Consider the following 27,308-nt stretch of genomic DNA (forward strand, 5'->3'; position numbering starts at 1 on the left):
AATGAAGCCGAGCTAAACGGTGAAAATGGACTCAGTCATAAATGTAATGGACATATTTTGAGATCGATACATGGCATGGAAGGCCCCTCCATATACTCAATAAGGCACCAATGGTTGATTAGCATCAATTTATAAGTTTAAAAAAAAAAAGCAAACCCCAAACAAATATTCTTGTTATATAATATTCTTATATACAGTCCAAACATTCATACATACTCACTGTTGTTTAAAATAAAGCATAGATATGCAAAATTCTTTACATAAAAAAAACATCACTGAACAAAGTTAGGAATCTACCATTGGAGAGAAGATACAGTAGGCATAGTGTATGCATCAGTCACAGACATGTCCGGCACGCTCTCCGAGTCTTTTGGAGCCTTGTCGCCGTGCTATTTGTGATCCGTCCACGCAACGTCCTTGAGAGGTAGAGGGGAATGTAGGCACACACTAACCGTGAGCTTTTACGTGCGTCTACTCGTTGACGGTGGTAAACCAAAACGAATTCACAGAATTCACCCAAAGAGGGAGGGATTCCTCTTATTGACCTCCTTGTCCGATTTGTCAAAAGGTAGTGTTCTTCCACACGGCGATGGAAATGAACGGGCGAGTAAAAAGATACGACTCTACAGACGGTGTATTCATTTGTACAGTGCCTTCAGAGCGTATTCACACCCCTTGCCTTTTCCACATTTTGTTGCGTTACAGCCGGAATGTCAAATTGACTGGCTTACACACAATACCCCATAATGTCAAAGTGGACTTGTGTTTTTACAAATGTTTACAAATTCATAAAAAATGAAAAGCTGAAATGTCTTGAGTCAATAAGTACTCAACCCCTTATGGCAAAACTAAAAAGTTCAGGAGTAAAAATATACTTTAATGACTACCTCATCTCTGTACCCCAAAGTTCAATTATCTTGAAGATCCCTCAGTCGAGCAGTGAATTTCAAAACACAGATTCAATCACAAAGACCAGGGAGGTTTTCCAATGCCAGGCATAGAAGGGCACCTATTGGTAGATATGTAAAAACAAACAAAAAAACAAAAAACAGACATTGAATATCTCTTTTAGCATGGTGCAATTAATCATTACACTTTGGGTGGTGTATCAATAAACCCAGTCACTACAAAGATACAGGCGTCCTTCCAAACTCAGTGGCCGGAGAGGAAGGAAACCGTTAGGAATTTCACCATGAGGCCAATGGTGACTTTAAAACAGTTACAGAGTTTAATGGCTGTGATAGGAGAAAATCGTAGTTACTCCACAATACTAACCTAAATGAGTGAAAAGAAGGAAGTGTGTACAGAATAAAAAAATATGCATCCTGTCTGCAATAATTCACTTACAGTACCAGTCAAAAGTTTGGACACACCTACTCATGCAAGAGTTTCTTTTATTTGACTATTTTCTACATTGTAGAATAATAGTGAAGATGTCAAAACTATGAAATAACACATATGGAATCATGTAGTAACCACACAAAAAAAAGTGTTAAACAAAACAAGATATATTTTATATCAAAGTAGCCACCTGTTGCCTTTGACAACTTTGCACATTCTTGGCATTCTCTCAAAATGTTCCTTCACTTACTGATTATTTAGTGTAGATCGTTGACAAAAATGACAATTAAATCCATTTGAATCCCACTTTGTAACACAACAAAATGTGGAAGAAGTCAAGGGGTGTGAATATTGTCTGAAGGCACTGTACATACTATAGCATAGGCATAGATAGTTTATTGGCATCGTTGCATTAAAGCGGGACTGTTCTTTCATGGCAATAACAGGGAGAGAAGAAAACACAGGCGCCTGTAGTAATCCATTCAAATTATTCTCGGATGTGCATTACTTCCATATTTACACGATCATACAGTTGTTGTGCCCTTACACAGGTCGAATTTCAATAACAAAAATGGTATTGGCGTGTGCATGTATGGGCATGTGCTACTGTACTGTATACCAGTAGGAAAGAATGCTCCATCTCTGATACTGGCAGTGATGCCACTATGGGACAGACGTAGTAATGGCACATGATCTGTCCCCACAGTGCTGCTGCACAAAGAAGGAATGGGACCAAAAACTTTGAATGGCATACAAGAGGGAAACATCATTTGTAACACTGTGATTTATGGTCAACGGTGGCTAGAATCCAATACATACAGGTAAGGGTCCTCGACGCTGCATTCCTGCTGATTTCCGTTGCTCTTTGGCACTTACTGAAGCACCTAATTGTAGGGCTTATTACATTCTTACAATTGGACAAGTTAGAAGGTTGCTACAACGAGACATTAGCACAATGGACAATGTATGGCAAATAGCTTTCTCAATAGGAGAAAATAAAAGTTAGTGCTCCAAGGAGCTTGAAGAGCATAATTATACATGGTAACTACGGACATTTCATGTACAGTATTCACCCAAGCAGCCCTTCACTCAGCTGTCTTGGTGTAACCTCTTGGGAGGTTTCTTAAAAGGCCCAGTGCAATCAACATTTATATTTCCTGTTTTGGTGGGATGGAGTTTTGGCCTGCCTGGTGACACCACCAGGTGACAAATGAGCTAATAGACCAATAAGAACGAGAGTTCCTAACCTCTCTGCCAATAAAAGCTGGTTTCCCCCTCCCAACTCAGACCAGTCCCAGCATAATTCTTGCTTGAGAAGTTGCTCTTTCGCTAAGAAGCTACTTTTGTGTCTCTTTGACCACTTTAATTGAAACCACAGTAACGTACCTAAATTGTTACCCAGACATGATTTGATATTGCGATTAAAAACCGCTGTACTGGACCTTTAAGATGATCACCTTAAACAGTGCCATCTTGTGGCTGGTTTGAGTTCCTGCATACAGAGTGACACGGGCCTGCTGACAGGTAGCATGTGGTGCAAAATATTATTATACAAATGTACACTTCGCTGTTCCCTCAAGTAAGTGCTTCACAGTACATTGGTAAAACCAAGAACTTGCAGTTGCCTTTAAATGCACGATTTGGCCAGAGTTAAGCTAACTGCACTGTTGTCATTGTGCATTCATGGTGATAAGTTTGTTAGTACATCCAAGTACTGTAAGGCAAGATAAGACAATTCACATATTATGTCCACAGAGCATAATAATAATGGTATCAGGTACAATATGGACCAGGATTAGAATAGTCTTGTCTTCCATCTCTACATCATGCACCGGTGCCTTCCCCCTAATCTCCATCACCTCTCCTGCCTCGGTCTCCTCCAGTCACCCTGTATCCGTTCCTCTCTTCTCATCTTCCCCGCTCTCGCTTGTCTTTCCTCCTCTTGCTGTTCTTCTTGTCGAGAATTTGTCTCAGGGTGCTGCTCATGTAGAAGGGTCTGGCAGCAGAGCCGCTGTTCACCTCCAGATCCACCACTAAGGACAGGAACACACAGCCAGTCACATACCACAGACACTATGTTACATACCCCTTAACCTACCATTAAGCATTCTCTAACACAGTCATATTCCTACAAATCTATTTGAAATGCCAAACTCATTTTTCATACTTACTCTCAAAGCACGGTTTCATAAAATCCACTTGATCCCAACCAAACCATCTTTTATTACCATTGTTTGACAACAGGTCTTCCCCAAATCCTGTGCAATACCACAAACCCAGTGTCAATGTAAATATTTAATAAACCCTCTGTTTAATACAAATTAAGATATCAATTACCCAAGAGTTGTGCTATAATTGAACCTTTCACAAAAACAACCCCCAAAAAAAAAAAAAAAAAATGGAGTCATCGATACAAAAGAGTGCCGCTGTACAAAAACATTAAAAACCCTCCAAAACAGACGCGAGTTACAGTACCTAGTATTAAAAACAGCACTACTATTCCATATAAAAGGAGTAAAAATGGCTTTAACATCCTTGTAGAAACGGTATTTCTTTTAGAAACGGTTCTCGGCGTTAGAATGTAAAACCACACGACCAACAAAGAGGAACATTTCTCCCATGTAGAATTAGGCACGTTTTTACTAGCAACTGCATTCGGGAATTCCTGAAACGTGTCAGGGTCTATTCAAATCTCATTCTTTTAGCATCAGCATCCGTGTGTACAAGAATTCTTGAACCTTCGCTGGTCAACATTATATCTGTCACTTACAGCATATCAAGGATTGTTAAACCAAACCGTCCTACAAGTGTCTGTGACTCTGTAGACTCGTGGGTGCGTTCATCTATGAAGCGTTACACGTTAAGTTTGGAGCAGTGTTCTTGCGCCCAGGACTCTGTAGAAGTATCTGTAACAGTGTCAATAAATATGGTGGACCAAAAGTGCCTCTTCACCTAATGTTAAGCATAAACAGCCAAAACAACAATCATGCTTGACAGAAAAGCCACCTCGAAGTTATTTTCCACACACGAGGTCCTAAAACAGCTCTGAGGTTGGGTAAAACCTCCCCCAATCCTAAACAGACCAACCCAAGATCAGCGTCTAAGGGCAACTTCACCTTAAACATGACAGTACATATAACCGTTGCACAAACACAGTAGTTTCAGAAGGGGGTGCCCTCGTACTGTGCCACCCCACAACGCCATAATGTCTTGACCATCTGAAAAAGTACACCAATTGCATCCGAAATACAGAGATCTCCTTTTGCAGTATGTGTGCCTCTTGCTATGTGTTGGGCTAATGGCCATTTCACCCTTGTCTCACACACACACACACACACACACACACACACACACACACACACACACACACACACACACACACACACACACACACACACACACACACACACACACACACACACACACACACACACACACACACACACACACACACACGTCCACTGTGCTGCTGCAGCGCTCTCCAAGTAAGGCAGAGATCAGCAGTGTCGGCACGGCAGAGAAAGAAAGGGTCAGAAGCACGACAGAGGAAAAAAGGCAAGTATCAGAAGTATCAACGGCGGTGGCGGCGAGAGGGAGGAAGTTGAATAGACATAACCCCCACCCACATACACCACCCTCTTGGGCTCTGCCATGTCCTGCCAAGGCCTCTCTGGTCAGTCCTGGCCAGTCTGGAGTCCAGCCCAACCATTAGGCTCTGCTCTAGTATGCTCCAGACCACAAACACTCCCACACAGACGGTGAATGGGCCAGTCCTTCAGCGAGTCAGTGTTCTGGCCTGTCACTAGGCAGATGTTCAGCGTGGTGGCCTATCAGGAGGCAGCATAGAGTTTGGAGCCCTGCTCTCTGCGGAGGATTCGGTGCAATTGAGGGGACATGTAAAATGGCTTGAGGGGCGAGCCGTCGTTCCTCTCCAGGTCTTCACCTTAACCGGGCCCCACGGGATAGGAAGCATTGCCACAGAGGAGAAGGAGGAGAGGAGCAGACAACATGTAGGTAGGAAGGCAGAAAGAGAGAATACGAGAGAAAGGAGTTAGCAGAGCCAAACGATTTAGAAAGTCAAGCAGCAAAATTAATTAGGAGAAAAGTTTAGGATGGTTCAAGTCAGCCAAAATGGCCAGTGAATTATAACCATCTCGTTCAGTGATTAGAGTGCAGCCAAGGCAAGGTTTGACAGAGGACATGCAAATAACACAGTCTCCATACAATTCAAATCATTTAATAGTCTTCACTAGTTCTTCACTGTAAGAACACGTGATAGAAACAATTTAATTGGTAAAACAATAATTACCGTGTAAAAGAAACCCCGCAAGAATAACCTTTCACCTGACTTATTTAAGAAAACGGTCCACCACTAACGTTCTAATAGGCTCATATGACATGGACAACCTTTCAATTCACCAACACAGACCCCTGTGTCTTTGTATCATATAAATGGCCCTTTGCACCCCCAGGCTGGGCTGTATTTAAAGAGGTGAATGGTGTACTTACAGAAACAAAGGAATAAGGTGTCTACACACATAGCATAGACATTGAAGAAGCCATGGGCAATCAGGTAGGATCCAAATATCACCGTCTGTCAATGAGAGAAGAGTCAAAGTCCGTGAACACACTTAGCAACAAGCAATGCTAACCCAAACTACATTTGATGTAATGATATTTCTTACCAGCAGGGGGACCCAGTAGTAATTTAGTGATGGTACTTCTTCTTGAATAACTGGTATCTTACGGGTGAAGAAGAAGAACGCTAGAACACCTGGGGGGGAATAACAAAAGAAAAATGAACGACTAAAAACGCAAATACAAATAGTGCCTTTCAAAGAGACGCCTGAACTCCAGCATGCACAGTGTCACTGTTTCAAAGTACTCCTTCCCTTTGTGTATCGTGACTCATACAGTGGTTAGACATAGTCAGTACACCAGTGTTTGGGAAAGACAGGGAACTCACCAACACTCCCTGAAATAAGCACTTTTCCCAAGAAGAGCAGAAAGTCTGTCACCTTGTCCAGCACTGCCACCCTACAGAGGAGAGGAAACTCATTGGAGAAGCCCAGAGACAGACAGTCACCCCCATGATAGACCGACTCACTCTATTCTAATGTAAAGCAAGCTTTACAGTGCCTTACCTCACTACGTTCCTCATCAGGAGGAAGAAAGCATCCTTAGCCGAGGTGCAGAAGTTCTTCCCATATATCGCGATCTGGTGCGAGAAAGTATTCATGATTCCAACAGTTTGCGTAAGATGGTTATCAGAACTGCCTGATCTGCTGTTCTTGAAGGAATGGTATCGAAAGCAAATGTCTGAAAACAAGAGATTTAACTCCGCACCGTCCCAAACTCACCATGATGTAGGCGTTCCTGTTCATGAACTTGATGAAATGCTCCAGGCACCAGAAGCAGCATTTGAGACAGCAAATCAGGAAGCGGGCAAAAGCATTGTGCGCACCTGAAAAGACATGACGACCATGATCAAATAAAATGTACACCACTGTATATAAACATATACAAAAGGCAGTGGGTTTAGTATGAGCACAAAACCTACCTTTGAGTTTGTGATCCAGATACTCCAGAACAATGCGGAACATCTGCACTACAGCCAGAATCAGAGAGCCAAACGCCAGAGAGCCTGTGTGGTACCTGGAAGAGACACCATACACTCTAACTACCAAACTGCTCGTGTGTGTGTTGAAAACATTTTGCTTACAGTACATTCGGAAAGTATTCAGACCCTTGACTTTTTCCACATTTTATTACAGCCTATTTCTGAAATTGATTAAATTGTTTTTTTCCCTCCTTATCAATTTATACACAATACCCCATAATGACAAAGCAAAAACAGTTTTTTTTAGAAATGTTTGCAAATATATTACAAATAAAAAAACTGAAATATCACATTTACCTAAGTATTCACACCCTTTATTGAGTACTTTGTTGAAGCACCTTTGGCAGCGATTACATCCTAGAACCTTCTTGGGTATGAGGCTACAAGCTTGGCATACCTGTGTTTGGGGAGTTTCTCCCATTCTTGAGATCCTCTCAAGCTCTGTCAGGATGGGGAGCACCGCTGCACAGCTATTTTAAGGTCTCTCCAGAGATGTTAGATCGAGGTCAAGTCAGAGCTCTGGCTGGACCAATCAAGGATCTTCAGAGACTTGTCCCGAAACCACTCCTGTGTTGCCTTGGCTATGTGCACCTTCCCAACACCCTCCTCCTTCATTCATCTTTCCCTTGATCCTGACTAGTCTCCCAGTCCCTGCAGGTGAAAAACATCCCCACAGCATGATGCTGCACCACCATGCTTCACCGTAGGGATGGTGCAAGGTGTCCTCCAGATGGTGCCAGGTTTCCTCCTTCAATCTTGGTTTCATCAGACCAGAGAATTGTGTTTCTCATGGTCTGTCCTTTAGGTGCCTTTTGGAAAACTCCAAGCGGGCTGTCATGTGCCTTTTACTGAGGAGTGGCTTACGTCTGGCCACTATACCATAAAGGCCTGATTGGTGGAGTGCTGCAGAGATGGTTGTCCTTCTGGAAGAATGATGGAGGCCAATGTGTTCTTGGGGACATTCAATGCTGCAGAAATGTTTTGGTACCCTTCCCCAGATCTGTGCCTCGACACAATCCTGCCTCGGAGCTCTACGGACAGTTCGTTAAACCTCATGGCTTGGTTTTTGCTCAAGTGTGTGCCTGTCTATATCAATTGAATTTACCACAGGTGGACTCCAATCAAGTTGTAGAAACATCTCAAGGATGATCAATGGAAACAGGATGCACTTGAGCTCAATTTCTAGTCATAAGGCAAAGGGTCTGAATACTTATGTAAATAAGGTATGTTTTTTTATTTGTTATACATTTGCCAAAAATTTCAAAAAATTCTAAACTATAAACTGTTTTCACTTTGTCATTATGGAATATTGTGTCTAGACTGATGACATTTTTTTTTATTTCATCCTTTTTTTTAGAATAAGGCTGTAATGTATCAAAATGTGGAAAGAGTCAAGGGGTCTGAATACTTTCCGAATGCACTGTACACATCCACCATACACACACTCACTTCCCCCTTCAAATCATAGGCTTAAACACCTAAACGCACTTAGGGCCAGTTTCCTGGACACAGATTAAGAGTAGTCCTGGACTAGAAGGCATGCTTAATAGAGACTCTCCATTAATATAGCTTTTTAGTGCAGGGCTAGGATTTCTCAACCCCCTCCTCTTTATGTGCTAATCCCATATAACTGAGAAAGGGAGAGTCAGTTGTACGACCTTCCGCATTTAACCCAACCCCTCTGAATCAGAGAGTTGCGGGGGCCTGCCTTAATCGACACCCACGTCTTTGGCGTGCGCGGGAACAGTGGGTTAACTGCCTTGCTCAGGGGCAGAACGACAGATTTTTATAACCTCGTCAGCTCGGAGGATTCGATCCAGCAACCATTCGGTTACTGGCCCGACGCTCTAACCGCTAGGCTACCTGCCGCCCCATTCAATGAACGTGGGGGTTTTCTGTCGAGTGAAATTATTTGAGCAAGCCTACCTTACAGCCCTACTGAAGGAGGAGAACAGTGGACAGGATGGTATGTCCTGGGGCTTCCTCAGGGCCCAGTAGTAGGAGGCGAAGGCCCCGGCCAGGGTGCACTGTCCCAGGGCGATGGTGAAGTTGACCAGCCACAGGAACACCAGCAGGTTACACAGCTGCAGCACAAATATGTAGCGGTGGTAGAGGCTCTCGCCGCCGTAGAAGGCAAAGGTGCACTGGGAGCCAGGGCACACCTTGGTCACGTTGGTCTGACTGAAGGTCTAGAGAGATAGGGGAAGTTATTCGGTTTGAAGGAAATGCCACCCAATTCCCTATATTGAGCACTCCCCTCTGATCAGAGCATACAACAGCACCCGTCTCCCATTCTCGATTTCCCTACAACAGGGACTAGGGTGCCATTTCATGAAAGACCGAATGTAGCCAGAGCTCACAGGTGTTGTCACTGGCTAGCTATTTCACAGCTGAATGATGTGTACTCCTGTTCAGGATTTCAAGGCCAATAGCATACAGTAGTTTTCAATACAGCTATAACACCAATGTGATAAAGAGGAAGAGAGTAGAGAGAAAAACAAACCTCTGGATCACAGGTGAGGTTGGCATACACGCATTTGTCCGGCGTCGACATGACCTTGTAGACGGCGTCGCCGGAAGACGCCAAGAAGCTGAGGGCAAAACCAGTAAAGGGCAACACAGAGGAATGGAAGCAGAAACAAGCATCGCAATTTGTACCTGCCTATGAGCCATCAATATTGGGATTTCCACTAAGGGCTCAGCAGTTTTATTAGGTTCAATTCAATTCCAGTCAAGTTCAAGTATATTCCAATCACTATGACTCCATGGGTGATAGCTCAGAATGCTTCACCTGTAGGTAACGCTGCATGTCAAGATAACTGTGTAAAGTGTACACATAGCACAGTGAGGATGAGGCTTGGTAAATGTATAGAGAGGATACACAGCAGTGACCGCCCAGTACGCTATGCAGATGGCCAGCAGCACAAAAGTGATGATCGGGTAGAAAAGAGTGGACATGATGTAGCCAATGGCCCTGGAGAAGAGAGAGAGAGAGAGAGAGAGAGCGAGAGAAAGAGAATGGAGAGAAAGTGTGTGGGGGAGGGGGGGGTAGTTAAAAGTCAGGTTAATTTTCCCACACCGAGCACACAGACGACGGGTTCGATTCAAAGTGACACAACAAGAGAAGGTCAGAGGTCACTCCCCTGAGAAAAGATTGCCACTCACCTGCTCCCCTCCTTCAGCAGAGCGATGGCGATGCGTACTCTCCTCCTCAGGAATATCAGGATTATTATGATGACCGCCTCAATGACCGACAGGGAGATCACTGCAATACAAATTATAACAATTAAGCAGAAGAAAAAAGGTGCTATTCCTCAGACCAGAGACTCTCCTGGCGTTTACCCAATTCATTTAAGCAATATCAGGTTGCATACGGTTAACAGGAAATCCTATGGTTTCCCCATCTCTAATTCATCTACTGATTGAGAAGCAAAAGCAAAAACCAGCAGACATGCTTCGCACCCAACTGCTTCACAGCAAGTCCAAGAGACTCTGCACCTTGTGATAAACACAGTAAAACTGAGTTGACAGCCTTGTACTAGGCTAGTAGTTCCCGTGCTAAACCAATAGATGGGAGAAGTGGATGGCCACGCACTGAAGATGAGCCAGGTCTGACTGAGCTGCAGGTAAACTCGGAAGTCCGTCTGAAAGCCGATGTCAGAGATGGTGACGTCACCATCCCCGTGCGGCTTCCCTCTCAGTGTACTGAACTCCCAGTAGCAGTGCCAGATCCCTGAGAAAGACAGAGGAGAGAGAGAAAGAGATGTGACACGTTGAGATACTGCACCTGTACATCTGCTACATTTAGCTTGCCATGACAACAGAGGGGTTGACTGACAGCTGGAAGTGAGAAGATGTGGACACGGTCTCCCACACAAATCTACATACAGTAGCGGTATGTTGACCTTCAGTACAGTTTGGGCTGGTGAAGTGTGGATAATGTACTCAGGCTAAAGATGGCATTGTGCTCTTTTAGTGAGGCTATAGTAGCTTTTGGGTCAGTGACGGAGAGCGTACTGCATTACTAACCGTAGCCCACCACAGCGATGACTCCGAAGATGATGAGCCACAGGAGCACTCCGGCTGTGAACCGCAGCAGCAGGATAAAGGCCAGACTGACCACCATGGTTATCACCAGACCTCTAGAAACACAAACACACCCGTTGTGTAAGAGTGAGGACCACAGTAAAACATATACACATACAAAAATACATGCATGAATGCATGAGGACACACGTGTGTCGGTCTTACATTAAGATCCAGTACCAGGAGTTGGCATAGTCCTCAAAGATCTTCATGCCAACCTCCTTGGCGTCGAGCAGACTGGTAATGCCACTGTGAGGGGAGGGAGAGGAGAAGCGAGAGCAAAAGATTTGAGGGAGAAATAAAGAATGAAGAACGCGCTCATTTACGGAGAGAACATTGGCCTGTGTTGTGTTGCAATCCCTCTCACTTGCACACACAGCACAGGGTCACGACACACTGCAGTTTATGAGGGGGCTGTACAGCCCTGGGAGACGGCACAGGTTGTAGGCAGGCGTCCCTTATAAATGTGTCACACGTCAACATATTAGTGTTATCAAAGCGCTAGGAAGCAGCAATGCTCTCTACGACTCTGAAGCAGCAGGTTACTACTCCACCACAGTAGCAAAGGAACCCTCAGGAACGAGGATTATTAACAGGAGAAATACATACAAATGAGTCTTGAAGCTTAGCTATTCCTGTAGGCATCTCTTTCTGTCATAACTACACGGACAAGCAGAAAATGGTAACAGTTCAATGTACAGTACAAGCTTGACAAAGAGCTGATGGCAAAAATCACCAGGAATACTTCACCAGATATCCACTGTACCTACAGCTCTACCTACAGCTCTATCTAGAACCGTAGTGTTCTTCGGCTGTTCCCATAGGATAACCCTTGAAGAATCCTTGTTGGTTGCAAGTAGAAGCATTTTACAGAGGGTTCTACCTGGAACCCAAAAGGGTTATACCTGGAACCAATAGGGGTTATCCTTTGGGGACAGCCAAAGAACCCATTTGGAACCTTTTTTCCCCCTAGAGTGTTATTGTAGACATCGGACCCAAAGTATTCCCTGGTGCTTTTGCTCACTATATTATCAGCCTCTACGGGACTGGTGAACAGCAGTAGCGAGAGACTAGAACCAACCTTCCCCTGGAGCTGTGCAGAATGTCTCGTGAGTGGAGCACCAATCTCGGTCTGTTTTATGAGGACAGCTACCCCATGTCAGGAGGAAAGCTCACTCTAGGCATTCATTTCATCTGGACCATCATATTTCTCTAAAAAGCCCATGACCGTGCAGCGATAATAGCACATAATGCAACCTACTCAAGTAATTAATGTTGTTATGAAAAATGAGCCCTAGTAATACCAACGAAACCCTACCAATGTACCAATGAAACCGAAAGTGCTGTGCTATTGTGCCTAACGCACTCCACAGACCAGGCTATAACAGATGGAGTTTGGCCGAACCTGTCGAAATCAAAATAATTGATGCTTTGTTAAAGGTTTTGGTTGGAGGCAGTGTAATTGGAAGGAAATGCTCTGTCCTTGGACAACTCTTTGAAGTGCCCATTCAGGGGGAAATATGTGAAAGGCACTGGTGGGCTGTTGACAAATCATGCGTGTGATGGTGAGATGAGCCTAGCCATGCCTGAGGGTTCACCATCAGGCATAACAGAATAATAGCTGGAGAGATTTTTATTTTGACAAAAGTAATGTAATTTCTAATAGGAAATGGTGGCGCAGTCATCAACTACAGGTGCTGAGGACATACACAGCTCAAAGTTTGGGCGAGATGAAAGATGGCATTACACCTGTCATAACAATGACATTACCAGTCAAAACAATGCAGATGACATTAGATGACTAGTCACCTGTGGAACTCTATTTGTGTTCAAATATAGTCTATGAAAGTCAGAGGTAGGCCTATATATATATATATATATATATATAACTTGTGGTAATTACTGTGGTAATAACGCTACTTACTGCATTAATCTGATACTGAGGCTGCTCTTATCCAGTTTCACGAAATGAAATCTTTGCAAACATTATGATGAGAAAATATCACTGAAGGAAGATGTTGATGAAAGCTAGGGGGTGACTTTGAAAGACCAATATAGTACATTAACTGTAAGCCAAGTTGTTACTCGTCTTTGCTAGGGCTTCAATATGGATGTTAGCTCCACATCAGGGCAACATTTGAAGGTAATCTGTCCCCTTTCCTTTCCACAGCCACGAGCCGGAGAGGAACAGCAGCAGATTACCCATGACGCACAGTCAGGTGGGAAGGTTAGTTTGCAGACAGTGAGCTCGGGGCTACAGAAGGTTACGGTTCAAGGTTAAAATACTGTAATTAGTTTGAGACCTTTCCACTCCTTGCTGCATGGCGGTAACTCGGCTAAAAAAGAAAAGAAGCATTCCAACTCGTCATAACATCCTTCTTTCAAAGGCAAAACATGATGTACTAATGATGGCAGCTCGTTAACACAAAACGATCAAGACCCTGCATCGGTCTTAATTGCTGTTCTCTTATCTCTCCCACAAGTTAATCCATATACGTTATTGATCGTTTTATAGACTGTATATGCATAGCATGAGGAAAGTCACTTAACTGTACTACTCTGAAGCTACAGCGTGAGCTGCATTTCCATGCAAACATGCATAGACGGATTTCAATGTGCATGAATGATCCACACCCTACTGGGCATGAGGGATCATGGCCCAGTTGTCCTACCCTGCAATAGCTGTCCAGTTGACTCTGGGTTCCAAGTTAGAATCCCTATGACAATATAATAGTTTAAATGCATTTGAATTCCCAAACATGGCCTCAATGAAGCCACAGTGAACAGATTTGTACAGCGTTAATTCATCTTTCAGGTCTACTGGTCAAAAGATATTCAACCATGTGAATCCACCACCCCTAATAGGCCTCCCACTTATACAATTCATCCCATAGTCTCTCTCTCGGCAGAAATTCCAAGATTTCGACAACAACAAAGGCTTCTGCAGAGCGACATTGGGGAGAGCAGGACTTACTTGGCAGCGTCTCGGAGATCGATCACGCTCCTTGTTTTACCTAAGCCGTCTTTGAAGACTGTCTTGTTGGCGACAGTTAGCGTCCCATTCCTGGTGATGAAGTCTGGGAAGCACCGCTGGAGGACTGAAACACACAAACAAATATTTTGACAACTTGGTATTTTCAATTTCATACACTGTGATATATATTATGGTTTTATATATATATATCCCTTTTCCAACCAGTCACATACCCTCCCCTCCCACAGAATCTAATAGACCGTATGAAAGTCACAATAAGGATAGTGGATGAACTGTGTGCAGAACTCGGATTCACTTACAAGGTCTGCTTGGCACTATCATGGAAGGGCAGTCCTCATCTCTCAAGACTTGTGCAACGGACTAAACAGAAAAAAGGCGAGAGGGAGAAGAAGTCAAACAATACGCACTGTGTGACGTCAAAGCCTCAGACTTGAGTTTTTAATAAGTCGTCTGTTCTTTCGACTAATAAATTGGTCGGAATATTAAAACGTGTATTTTAGGTTAGGATGACTGGTAAGACATCCTATCATCATATCCTATGACTGCCATTATCCAACAGGACCATGAGGAGAGTGGGCGTGTGGCTGAGTTGACTAGGAACAGACGACTGTCACGCCTTGGTCATTGTATTTTGTGTTTTCGTTATATATTTGGTCAGGCCAGGGTGTGACATGGGTTTATGTTATTGTATTTTCGTATTGGGGTTTGTAGTATTTGGGATCGCGGCTGATTAGGGGTGTTGTATAGGCTTGGCTGCCTGAGGCGGTTCTCAATCAGTCAGGTGATTCTCGTTGTCTCTGATTGGGAACCGTATTTAGGTAGCCTGGTTTCGCTTTGTATGTCGTGGGTGATTGTTCCTGTCTCTGTGTAGTTTCACCAGATAGGCTGTAATAGGTTTCACGTTCCGTTTGTTGTTTTTGTATATGTATAAGTTATTTCATGTATCACGATCTTTGTTCATTAAAGACATGAGTAACCACTACGCTGGATTTCGGTCCGACTCTCTTTCGACAAACGAAGAACGCCGTTACAACGACTGTCTGTCATACAGTACAGAACAGACTGGTAGGGAACCCTTTCTGCTCTATCTTCTATTCCTCAGTTTAGCACTCTGCTCTGGGTACTGACTGAGTAGACACAGTGTGGGTGGGAGAACCAACGATTCAGCAGTAACAGTGTGATTGTGTGATTATGAGTTCCCACACACCATCTCGCACACTCTCCCTTCCCCCCTTTCTCTCTCTCTTTCTGTCTCTCTAAGTCTCATCTGAGGTGCCATGCCGGCATGTCTGACAAACACGGACCAGTATCACAGTCTGTGTCCCACAAACCAACTCGTCAGAGCTGTGAGTGACATCAGCAGATGCCGCCTTCCTCACGCTTTTCTCTCACAGGACTTTCAAATGACATTCATCATGTTTCCTTTACATAGTACATTAGGCCCAGTACTTACAGAAAAACGCATCCAATGATATTACTTTGTATCATTTCTATACAACGATATATTCTATGCAACAACTAAATGACTCAATCTGACTCCAATAACATTTGAATTCCTGAAGAGGAAGGGCCTCGGTCGCTACTATTGAACACTATTATTGATCTTATTTTAATTCCAAAAACAAAAGAAAGTTTGTTTAAAGGCCCAGTGTCGTCAAAATCATGAGTCTCCTGTGTTGTATATATATTTCCACTAGGGCTGTCCCCGTCTAAATAAAATCTTGGTCGACCGAGAGTCACCTGTTCTTTCGACTAATAAATTGGTCTAAATATCAAAATATGTGTATTTTCCATGTATAGACACACCCTGTGTGATTAAATGAAATCAACTATATGTATTGAGCTTATCTGATGCTTTCAGCACACGGTTTGATGAAATAAGACACAAATTACTCAAGAGAGTGCCAAATAACAAGATAACCAGAAAACAAAAACAAAAAACTTAACCTGACCCGATCATCCTCCTCTCCCTCCTGCTGGCTTTCGCAGATTCTGCCGTTACTCTCCTGAAGATGCTGGTAATAGGCTACACGAGGATTTGACAACCTTCCTCATAAGGAACGCCAATTTATCTTACCATTTCTACCCATCTGCCTTCCAGTTATGATTTTCATATGCACATTTTTGTGGAACTGTTTCATTTCATTCATAATAACGTCTTCGTATCTCAAAATCTTTGTCAAGTGGTTCATCTAAATTCTATCCAAATCTAAATGAAAAAGTGACACAAACCTAAAACATAACCTTCGTTGCCATTGCCAATGATGATACGCCTACTCCCGCTCTGGTGCTTGACGCCGCCAGACTACTAACCACCGGTCCTTGCAACCTACATTATGCACACCTGGCAACAATCATTACACACACCTGCTCCCCATCATTATGCACACCTGGACATCATCATTACTTTTATTACTTCACTTTTATTTAGCCCTCATTAGCCTCAGTCTTCAGGCAGTATTGGTTTAGTATATCTTCATGTTCCTTGTAAACATTACCAACTGCACTTGCTTCCTGAGTCCCTGTGTCCTCTTTACAAACAATGTAAAAACAATTTTTTTTAAAGGCCACATAAAGCCAACAAACAAAAACATTGCAGCCTGCAGGTAGAAAATATCCCGATAAAAATAAATATCATATAAATCACATTGGCAATGCATGGCCTGTCTGCAACAAACTTGAAGCATTGTATCAACTTGGGTCAGTCTCAAAGCTTGTGCTAGCAAACTTGAAACATCGTATAAAATATCCTGGGAGCTTATTGTTTCCTGCAGCAGTGAGCTCAGAACAAACACAGTTGTAGGCTATTTTGCGCAAGGGATAAGAGGTCATTAGGCAGACCCGTTTCATGATGTTTCCACTGGATCACAGCATGATGTTTTTTTCCCTTTCATGCTGAGTGGTTATTGAAAGGAAGAGCTGGAGAGACGTTTCTAATACATTGAGGAACTATTGTCATTCTCAACGGATGTAAAAAAAAATAAAAAAATACTTTGTTTACTTGCTGTTTGAGGTGAAAAAAACATTACTTTGAGAAGCTCCACAACTCATTAGTGGTGGTGCGTTAAGCCAATCAGAAATACTATCAGATCCCCAAATGGGCACATTTACATGCCTACATTTGTAGCCTTATAAGCCTACTTCTATGCGTAATCAGGTGCACGTCCTTACTCAACATTGACATGAGGGCTCCAAACAAAAAATGACTAAATTTACAAAACTCGGAAATGGAATTGAAATCAAACCAAAACTTGTTTCTCACAAGCATAGGTTGTGTGTTCTTCAAACAACGTGTCCACTCCGACAATGAGAAAGGTAAATAATAATAATATATTGAATGCATGAACAGAAATGACCGTAACATTGTAGATTAGAAATGATAGGAATTCATGATAAATGTACTACTGGTGATATATGTCATGGGGAATTGATATACACTAACCATCCAACACAAACAATTCACAAAATGAAGTGACGAAAGAAACAATAAATGTGCACAAATTGTAGGGAGAGAGCGCATTCTGCAGAGAGATGTGCATTGTGCATTTTAGCCACACTCCCCTTCTTCTTGGGCTGTGCCATCCCTACGGCCTCCGCAATGGATTCCTTTACTGAGATGGATGCGAATCAGACAGGTTTTTTTCGTGTGCCATAAAAATATATATATTTGCTACTGCTCAAAAAAAAAAAAATCTTGGTCGACCAACAGCCTATCGACCAAACAATCAACCAGTCGACTAAATGGGGTCAGCCCCAATCGGAATAATACTATGGAATTGTGTAAGAGCTCTCTGAAAAGACTGCCTGAAATTTCTGCCTATTTTGGTGAGATGGAGTTTTGCCCTGTCTGGTGACATCACTAGGCGGTAAATTAGTTAATAGACCAATACGAAAGAGAGTTCCAAACCTTTCTGCCAATAACAGCTAGTTATCAGTTTTCCCCTCCCCACTCAGACCACTCCCAGACAGTCCTAGCAAAAGTCTTGCTTGCTCTTTGCTAGGAAGCTATTTTTGTTTCTTTTTGACCATTTTCATTTAAAACAAATCACGGTCATGTACTTAAATGCTCCATAGAAAATATTTTAATATTGAGAAAGAAAAATGGCTGCAGTGGACGCGAGTACTCCACCGACTTATAGATCGATAACCATTACAGAAGATAGAACACTCAACGACTTGATAAAGTGAGACCACAAGTGACTGGAGGCATCAGTCTCGGTACCTTTCTTGGATTGTCGAAGCCCGGCTTGCAGAACTGCCTGTAATACTCCCAGTAGCTCTTGTTGTACCTGTAGTTGTATTGCATGTCGAGGTATGTGGCAAATCTGTCTGGGCACTTGGAGACGCAGAGCTGGGAAGAGACGAGAAAGGGACAGCCAAACACCAAATCAACGCTTAGTGACAGAGAACAAGCGAGAAAAAACGAGCGGGAACATAATAGCATAATGTCTGCAGCGTTAAGAGGCAGCACTCACCTGGGTTGTAGGGCACTGGAGGTTAATGAGAACGGCAGGATTGGCACATTGCAATATGTTGAAGTAGAATAATATGGCTTTGTTGCTGTAACCACAGGGAAATGGAGAGAATAGTCATTAGTTTCCCAACACGAAGACAATGACAGTTTTATGAAGAGAACGCGGAGAACAAACGTGGTATGGAAAATCTAACAGCAGATTGATCCGTCTGTCAAACAGTGTGTAAAAACACAGGGAGCAGGAACGTCCGTGGCGGTTGTTGCAGGAACGTCCGTGGCGGTTGTTGCAGGAACGTCCGTGGCGGTTGTCAATGCTTCTTTATTAAGCGCTTTTCATACACGGTGCGCAAAGCACTCAATGAAACAAACTATTACAGACTAATACAACTAGTAGGCAGCCAGTGCGGTGCAGGAAAACCCATAGAAAAACTATACTCAGATTATATTGACAAAGAATAGGTGTAAGGAGCAGATCAGCCTGTGATTGTCATAACAGGACGCACAACTGAAACTGTGTTTCAACTATAGTCTTCTTCAGGCAACGTTGCTCCTTATTTGTAATTGTTATAAATCTAACTTGCATATAGTTAAAAAATATAAAAAATCCTGCATCATACTGGCCACCTACTTGTTTTCTTTACTGGGTTACCTGCCATTTAGAGGGCCGACCTACCACTGTCCTCAACTCACTGAGACTAATACAACTGACATGCTGAGGCCAGGTATTAAATCGTAGGAAATAGCAGTTTGTCTGCATTATGATTTATCTCATATTATTTGTGCCGTATTGCGGGTGTCAAAAGTGTTCGAGCCGACACACCTCCCAAGCGGCTTTGGTATCTCTTCCAAGTGCACTAAAAGATTGGCATCTGTCTTTATACTCACGCGTTGGGGGTCCCCTGCTGTCCACAGAACTGTCCGTGGCTGTCGGTGGGGTAGACCACCTTCCTTGGGTCGCCATGGATCCAGGCTGCAACCAGACAAAAAACGGCCGCATCATTAGCCCCATTCCCTGCCCCTTCAACTGTCAATCACTCTGGGCATTTACGAGTCAGTGACAGGACCTCCCTGGCTGTGTGTGCATGGGAATACTCTGCCCGCCTCTAACGCACACTAACATAATCACCTCCGAATTTAAAGAAGCAGGTCAAACGGGATCAAAGGTAAGACTCCTATTATGAATCACAATCAGAAAAGCCAGATATGAAAAGATTAGCGAGTCAAGCTGAGGGCTGGCTGTTCAGCAATTACAGGACAACCTGAAAACCATGAGACTACACTTACAGAATACAGAGAGATCATTTGAGTGAAAACCACTGGGTTGTTTCACCAATTAGGTACCTTTTGAGAAGTGTAACCTAGTATAAAACGTTTTGATTTCAACTACTTTTAACATTGTCATAAAGAGCACATGTTTAACTTCATAAAAAAGTTAAACATCTCAAGAGGTTACATTTAAATAATGACTTCTGTAAGTGCCTGTTAAGTGCCATATAAAGTAACAGCCAAACATCCCCTTGTGACAGGGGGAATGGAAGCTTGATTTGTGCAACAGGGAGAGACAATTGAATGAGTAAACAGCCTATGGGTTACATGGTTTACATATTATGGTCTGTTTTCCATCACAAAACACCCGAAAATGGCCAAAAAGGGTAAACCAGCTCACCTGCTTTTACACTATGATTTGACTATTAGATGTTCAATGTTTCTTTAGAAAATAATACTTAAAAAAGGAATAGTTTACCCATATGAAATCGAGAGTTCTGCTTATGTAACAGGGTCGAACTTAAAATGAGGGACATACGTAAATGAGTCACAATAAATAAATAATTATATTTTATAAATGACTGTCAAGGCAACAAAATAACTAGGGTATAACAATAAATGGTGAAAACCTGTTGAAATCTTGGGATTAAGTGGGTTAAATTCTCCCTGGAAGTCACAGAAGGGGCCCCTGAGGGACATGTAAAAATGCTGAAATGTGGCACTTTAGCAAGTCTTTATTCACATAAAAAAATCTGATTAGTTGAATTTCCCTTGTGGTCTCTATTAAAAAGGGCACTATATTAAAAAGGGCACTATATTAAAAAGGGCACTATATTAAAAAGGGCACTATATTAAAAAGGGCACTATATTAAAAAGGGCACTATATTAAAAAAGAGCACTTCAAAGTCTTTTACAATTCAATGTTGGGGCACAATTTCTATTTTAAATATCAAAGTGATGCAAAATGCACTCTTTTCATGGAACGACACCACCAACAGAACCAAGGCCAGTCTGTATCTTTTGAGACTACTCTGAAATTCACTCCAAGCTGCAAATTTGTTTTTCTAACCTGTTTCAGACATTAAAGTCATTATTTTCTGTTAGAGGACAAGGCATTCTATTCCCTTTCTAGCCAACAACACTGTACCTGCCTCACCCAATAGTCCGGATGCATGAGGAAGACCACGGGCGAGGAGAAAGAATGAAAAGCTGTTCACGTAATTGCAAACACGCCAGCGTCTATTTGAAGTCACCTCTATTTTCATGGCTCTGGCTCTCTTAAAGTAATTGGGCAACAGACAGTCCTTCCTCTGCCCAGACTGAGACGTGACTCCACTGCACATGGGAGTCAGAGGGACTGCACTTTGAGAAAAGACAGTTGATTTGACTCATTTAGGGTGTGTGTGGGGGGGGGGTGTGTGTGTGTGTGTGTGTGTGTGTTTGGTTTTACTATCCTTCTGGTTCTCACAAGGAAAAAAATATATTTTAGGCTTAGGGGTTAGCTTTAAGGTTAGGGTTAGAATTATGGTTATGGGTAAGGTTTAGGGGATCGGTTTTGAATGGGAATCAATTGTTTAGTCCCCACAAGAATAGTAAAACAAATGTGTTAGTGTGTGGGCACGTGTGTGTTTGTTTAAGCATGCATGTCTGTGTCTGTACAGACTGAGGTGTGTGTGTGTAAGGAGAGTCACATGATTGATTCCAATCTACTGAGAGGAACACACTGCAGTAAGGCTGCGTTTACGTCGTCACGCACAACTTCTCTAAGTCCCTTAAAAGGAATGGAGGCCAGAGGATGTCACCCATAACCCTGGAGAACATGGTCAAAACCCCCAATCAAGAGATTAGACACACAGATTAGGGAGATGCCATACAGTAACCTCAGAAACAGAAAGTGACTCACATAAAAATCATTAGACTCTGATGTTGCGGACTCCCACTCATTAAGGAATGGGTCTGACTCTGGGGAAATTCAAGTACTCATATTTCCACCTCCCACACACTTCACAACACCAGAGGCTCTGTTGCCCAACGCAAAACGGGATCCAATACAAAACGTTATCTAGCATTTAAATGGCAACGCAGTCGGAGGAGCGCAGTTCGAATCCCCGAGCCGGTAAGGTGGAAAGAAACTGCTCCCTGGGCGCCGATGACGTGAACATCGATCAAGGCAGCCCCACGCACCTCTCTGAAGATGGGTTGGGTTAAATGCAGAAGACACATTTAGCTCGAATGCATTTCCCTTTCCCACCCAAAGACTTTGTCAAGATGAGAGCTAGACAAGCAGAAACTCATGAACACACACACACACACACACACTCTCTCTCTCTACATGTACATGGGACTTCGACTCGCACAACGTGGAGCATCATCATAGGGTGGGCTGTGGTGTTACGAAACCAACGTGTCTGATGAAATAAGCAGCAACATGACAACTCACCCACTGTGCCCAGAGCGATGTAGCCGAGGATGAAGATGACGAATACGACACAGCACACCACATCCGTGCAACCCCTGGAGAGAAGACAGAGAAAGAGAGGGACAGAAGGAGTGAGTTAAGAGAGAAAGAGTGTCAATTAGATGAGCCTAGTACCAAGGGCTCTGCCCTTGCCATGGCATCCATGACAGTGGGCTTGTACTTGAGCTCCTAAGCTGGGTGCAGCATTTGCCACCTGACAAGACCAGGTGGCATCTCAAGACACAGGGCTCAGAGAAAAACATTCCGAGCTCCAATTTCTAATGAGACACACTCCAACCCCTAGAGTTTATGCTCTCCACAGAGATCCCTCCAACAGAGGTTTTGAAGGTTGGATTGCACAATAGTATGTTACATCTCTGCTTTAGAGAGGGGAGGCTCTCTCTCTCACAGCTGGGGTTTCTCCTCCTGTCCACAAAACCCTCCCCAAGTCCTCTCTCGTCTCTCACACTTCTCTCACCTCCTGAGAAGCTGTCAGCCTTGCCCCGCCTCAAAAACCCTCCCCAACTTCCACCCTGTTGTGTCCCCTCAGAGCGAGTACAATCCAAGTCTGAACTTTATCATACAGAGCATGCTCTGTGAAGGCTACAATAAGGAACTACACACCCGAAAGTAAGACCCTTGTGCTTTAAACACTCCTCTTTCATCCCCAGGAAGAAAGCCAGTGTCGAGTGGAGGCCAGAGGCAAGTCTGCTGTGGCGCTCCTTTGAGGTAGCTGCTTGTCCTTGTTTTGTATGCAGCGTGGTGCCACCATAGACTCCACGAGCAGTACATACGCACATTGCTTTTGAGCCTCCGAACACCATTTTTGTGATTAAATAGCAGATGGTCCTGCGGAGCTCAGGCCACAGATGCACATAGAATATCAATTTCATTGCAATGGATATTAAAAAGGATAAACTACTTAGATAGAGAAATACACAGAAACAAATACGCTGTATACACATACAAACACACATGCAAGAACGTTTAGGTTACCAAGGGTGGCTCTTAAACTGATTTAGACTGAGGGAGTTGCACAGTTCAATCTTTGCATCACAAATTATCCAGGATTGTTTTGCAAGTGCTGTTGCTACTAAGCAGAATGATCATAGCCCTACATAAATACTGTAGGTAATTGCAACTGCATTTGCATTCCATGCTAATGAGTTGTATTGGTGAAAATGGGGCTTGTTGAGTTCAACATTAGTGAAGATTTAGATTTCTTCACAGTACCTATAATAAATGCATTTCTCACTGCTGAATTAAAATGGGCCTATTATTACCAATCTCATCTGAATTACATGGGCTTGATTGCAACAAACAGTCAGAACTTAACATGCAGGTTAACGCTGAATTCCTTTAAATCAAATCCAAATGTATTTGTCACATGCGCCAAATACTACAGGTCAGCTCTGACAGCTGATGCTTAAAGTTAGAGAGGGAGATATAAGACTCCAGCTTCAGTGATTTTTGCAATTCGTTCCAGTCATTGGCAACAGAGAACTGGAAGGAAAGTCGGCCAAAGGAAGTGTTGGCTTTGGGGATGACCAGTGAAATATACCACTATGGTGTTGAAAGCTGAGCTTTAGTCAATTAAAAGTATTTTCACATAGGTGTTCCTGTGTGTGGAGTGCGATTGAGATTGCATCATCTGTGGATCTGTTGCGGCGGTATGCGAATTGGAGTGGGTCTAGGGTTTCTGGGGTTATGGTGTTGATGTTAGTCATGACCTGCCTTTCAAAGCACTTTGTGGCTACTGACGTGAGTTCTACTGGGTGCTAGTCATTTAGGTAGGTCACTTTCGCTTTCTTGGGCACAGGGACTATGGTGTTCTGCTTGAAACATCCATTCAAAAGTTTGGGGTCACTTAGAAATGTCCTTGTTTTTGAAATATTTTTTTTTCCCCGTCCATTAAAATAACAGTAACTTGATCAGAGATGCAGTGCAGACATTGTTAATAATGTAAATGACTATTGTAGCTGGAAACGGCAGATTTTCTATGGAATATCTACATAGGCGTACAGAGGCCCATTATCAGCAACCATCACGCCTGTGTTCCAATGGCACGTTGTTAGCTAATCCAAGTGTATCATTTTAAAATGCTAATTGATCATTAGAAAACCATTTTGCAATTATGTTAGCACTGTTAAAAAGTACAAATAAATAATAAAAAAACAGCTTAAAACTGTCGTTCTGATTAAAGAAGCAATAAAACTGGCCTTCTTTAGACTAGTTGAGTATCTGGAGCATCAGCATTTGTGGATTCGATGACAGGGTCAAAATGGCCAGAAACAAATAACTTTCTTCTGAAACTCACCAGTCTATTCTTGTTCTGAGAAATGAAGGCTATTCCATGAAATAAATTGCCAAGAAACTGAAGATCTTGTACAACGCTGTATACTATTCCCTTCACAGAACAGCGCAAACTGGCTCTAACCAGAATAGAAAGAGGAGCGGGAGGCCCCGGTGCAAAACTGAGCAAGAGGCCAAGTAGATTAGTGTCTAGTTTGAGAAACAGACGCCTCACAAGTCCTCTACTGACAGCTTCATTAAATAATACCTGCAAAACACCAGTCTCAATGTCAACAGTGAAGAGGTGTCTCCAGGATGCTGGCCTTCTAGGCAGAGTTCCTCTGTCCAGTGTCTGTGTTATTTTGCACATCTTCATATTTTATTTTTATTGGCCAGTCTGAGATATGGCGTTTTCTTTGCAACTTTACCTAGAAGGCCAGCATCTCAGAGTTGCTGAGACTGGTGTTTTGCGGGTGCTATTTAATGAAGCTGCCAGTTGAGGACTTGTGGCATTGCACATGGTGATCTTAGGCTTGTGTGCAGCTGCTCGGCCATGGAAACCCATTTCATGAAGCTCCCAATGAGCAGTTATTGTGCTGACGTTGCCTCAAGGAGGCAGTTTGGAAGTCTGTAGTGAGTGTTGCAAATGACAGACAATTTTTATGCGCCTCAGCACTTGGCGGTCCCGTTCTGTGAGCTTGCGTGGCCTATCATTTCGAGGCTGAGCCATTGTTGCTCCTATGTCACACCCTGATCTGTTTCACCTGTCTTTGTGATTGTCTCCACCCCCCGCCAGGTGTCGCTCATCTTCCCCATTTTCCCCTGTGTATTTATACCTGTGTTTGTCTGTTTCCAGTTTGTCTTGTTTGTTCAAGTTAACCAGGGTTTTGTGTCTCTGCTCCTGATTTTCCCAGTCTCTCTATTCTCGCCCTCCTGGTTTTGACCCTTGCCCACCTGCCTGTCCTGACTCCGAGCCCACCTGCCTGACCACTCTGCCTGCCACTGACCTGTACCTTTGCTCAACCTCTGGATTACCAACCTCTGCCTTGCCCTGACCCAGAGCCTGCCACTGACCTGTACCTTTGCTCCCCTCTGGATTACCAACCTCTGCCTTGCCCTAACCTAGAACCTGCCTTCTGCCCGGTACCGTTGCCCCACCTCTGGTTTACTGACCCCTGTCTGCCTTGACCTGTCTATTGCCTACCCCTGTTGGAATATTACACTATTGTTTATTCGACGTGGTCTGCATCTGGGTCTTACCTTCATACCTGACATTCTAGGCGTTTCCACTTCACAATAACAGCACTTACAGTTGACCGGGACAGCTCTAGCAGGGCAGAAATTTGATAAACTGACTTGTTGGAAAGGTGGCATCCTATGACATTTCTACGTTGAAAGTCACTAAGCTCTTCAGTGAGGCCATTCTACTGCCAATGTTTGTCTGTGAAGATTGCATGGCTGTGTGCTCAAATAGCCCGAATCCACTAAATAGCCAATTCACATACTTTTTTATATGGAATGCAACAACATTGAAAGACAATTAAAATGTAATTATAAAACAAAGCACTTTGCAACAGTTTCTTTGGTTAAGATAACGATTTCTAAATAATAAGAAATTACTCTCCCTACCACATTTCTTTCCAATTCAGAAATCCACGTTACGGAGTGGTAAATCGGTGACGGATGATGGTTGCAATTGACATCAGCTTGTGCGGGTGATTTTAGAGCGTAATGATGGTTTAACGAGAGATCAGCTGGTGATAATCTAGTGGCCATCAGTGATTGCAATTTTCCCATTAAGACCTGATACTTAATTGTGAATGTCCAATTTGAGATATCTCTCCAAATTACATTGCCCATAAATCCCCTCCAGCTAATAACTGACCCATGGACCATCTGTTCAGATCTGCATTCTCCTGTCAAAGACCATTACCCACAAAAATCCTGACCGTAAATCATATTTGATGGCATAGACTCAAGGAATGACACAAGTCTATAACATGATGGCTATGGAACTGAGACTTCAAAGGCTAAGCCATATTTCACAAACAAACCCAGTCCAAGGGAGCCGAGGCAGAAAATGTCTCCATCCTCACACCGACAACATTCCTGTAGAGACCGTGTGATACAGTGTGAAGTGGACCTGCGGTGTGCCCAAGGCACTGCCGGCTCTGATATTAAACACGGTATTAAAAAGAGGCAGACGAGGGACTACTTTTTCATTTCATTCAAAAGACAAGGAACAAGAGCTGTCGAGGTTGCCATGGTGAGGACTGAATTTCTCAGCGTCCATTAGGAGTTGAGTCAGGTAGCGGACCAGAGGGCAGCTAAGAATCATGGGTGATTAGTCGATGAGATCCAGGGGGTGGGACCCTGAAGCAGACCTTCTGTCACCTCTTCACCTCTTCACCGTGAAGTGAGTCTCCACTGTCTTCTACCCAAACCCCCAGGGCCTAGAGACTTCCTAGTCCTCGCTGAATGAAAAGCATACCCATAATATGACGCAGCCATCACCATACTGAAAATATGAAGAGTGGTACTCAGCAGAGTATGTGAGCGGAGTTGAGCAGTCAGAAATCCCTCTTATCGCTCATGGAGTGGTGCTTTCCGGTGCGCCAAGTCCTTTCCAACTGCACCGCGAAAAACCGCTCCTCGCTCACAGGGGGGAAAAAATGACACTCCAAATGTGTTTGATTCATTAAAATCACAATTTAACCAACACCCATCTATTTTTGTGACTACCTGGACCTCCCATCTGGTTTTCAAGTATTGAAAC

The 27,308-nt window shown here is 43.3% G+C and overlaps 1 protein-coding gene across 4 annotated transcripts in view; it reads right to left on the bottom strand.

Moving 5' to 3' along the window:
• Positions 1-28: 28 nt before the first annotated feature.
• The window catches only part of slc44a5b (solute carrier family 44 member 5b), a 59,615-nt gene continuing 32,335 nt past the window's right edge, over positions 29-27,308 (bottom strand). Inside the window, exons 3-23 of one of the 4 annotated variants that reach the window (XM_035775586.2) lie at positions 22,223-22,296; positions 19,402-19,486; positions 18,518-18,602; positions 18,265-18,393; positions 14,342-14,402; positions 14,022-14,145; positions 13,351-13,383; positions 11,213-11,296; positions 10,991-11,103; positions 10,557-10,694; positions 10,127-10,226; positions 9,843-9,935; positions 9,465-9,552; positions 8,888-9,150; positions 6,902-6,996; positions 6,702-6,805; positions 6,486-6,559; positions 6,308-6,378; positions 6,027-6,115; positions 5,851-5,935; positions 29-3,374 (exon numbers count right to left, since the gene is read on the bottom strand). In XM_035775586.2, coding sequence (XP_035631479.1) covers positions 3,250-3,374; positions 5,851-5,935; positions 6,027-6,115; positions 6,308-6,378; positions 6,486-6,559; positions 6,702-6,805; positions 6,902-6,996; positions 8,888-9,150; positions 9,465-9,552; positions 9,843-9,935; positions 10,127-10,226; positions 10,557-10,694; positions 10,991-11,103; positions 11,213-11,296; positions 13,351-13,383; positions 14,022-14,145; positions 14,342-14,402; positions 18,265-18,393; positions 18,518-18,602; positions 19,402-19,486; positions 22,223-22,296 — 2,113 coding nt within the window. In that variant the 3' untranslated portion in view covers positions 29-3,249. Of the gene's footprint in view, positions 3,375-3,745; positions 5,285-5,850; positions 5,936-6,026; positions 6,116-6,307; positions 6,379-6,485; positions 6,560-6,701; positions 6,806-6,901; positions 6,997-8,887; positions 9,151-9,464; positions 9,553-9,842; positions 9,936-10,126; positions 10,227-10,556; positions 10,695-10,990; positions 11,104-11,212; positions 11,297-13,350; positions 13,384-13,719; positions 13,765-14,021; positions 14,146-14,341; positions 14,403-18,264; positions 18,394-18,517; positions 18,603-19,401; positions 19,487-22,222; positions 22,297-27,308 lie in introns of those variants that run through there. The other 3 variants (XM_052527255.1, XM_052527259.1, XM_035775602.2) reach the window with 3 other exon arrangements.

This window comes from Oncorhynchus keta, chromosome 1 (assembly GCF_023373465.1).
Source record: "Oncorhynchus keta strain PuntledgeMale-10-30-2019 chromosome 1, Oket_V2, whole genome shotgun sequence".
NCBI lineage: Eukaryota > Metazoa > Chordata > Actinopteri > Salmoniformes > Salmonidae > Oncorhynchus > Oncorhynchus keta.